The 319-nt window shown below is 54.5% G+C and overlaps 1 protein-coding gene across 1 annotated transcript in view; it reads left to right on the top strand.

Annotated features, from left to right (window-relative positions):
• Positions 1–4: 4 nt before the first annotated feature.
• Positions 5–319, top strand: part of LOC104991559 (olfactory receptor 1J4-like) — a gene marked incomplete at its 5' end in the record, with an annotated part of 9,014 nt that continues 8,699 nt past the window's right edge. The window contains one exon of the mRNA XM_010844100.1: positions 5–183. Coding sequence (XP_010842402.1) covers positions 5–183 — 179 coding nt within the window. The remainder of the gene's footprint in view (positions 184–319) is intronic.

The following is a 319-nucleotide window of genomic DNA, read 5'->3' as shown; positions in this document are numbered from 1 at the left end:
ATTTTTTACTGGTCTGGATGATTTTCTGCTCACCTCAATGGCCTATGATCGGTACGTGGCCATCTGCCATCCTCTCCACTACACCACCGTCATGGGACAGGGGCTGTGCACCTTACTAGTAACTGTGTCCTGGATTCTCTCCTGTGCCAACGCCCTGTGTCACACCCTCCTCCTGACCCGGCTGTCCTTTTGTGCTGACCTCAGCATCCCCCATTTCTTCTGTGACCTTGGTGCCCTGCTGAAGCTCTCCTGCTCAGACACATCCCTCAATGAGCTGGCCATTTTCACAGCAGGAGTGGCCGTCATCGTCCTCCCACTA

Source organism: Bison bison, unplaced genomic scaffold (genome assembly GCF_000754665.1).
Source record: "Bison bison bison isolate TAMUID 2011002044 unplaced genomic scaffold, Bison_UMD1.0 scf7180017864193, whole genome shotgun sequence".
In the NCBI taxonomy this organism is placed as follows: Eukaryota; Metazoa; Chordata; class Mammalia; order Artiodactyla; family Bovidae; genus Bison; species Bison bison.
The sequence above is the reverse complement of the archived record's forward strand: the minus strand, read 5'-3'. Positions and strand labels throughout refer to the sequence as shown.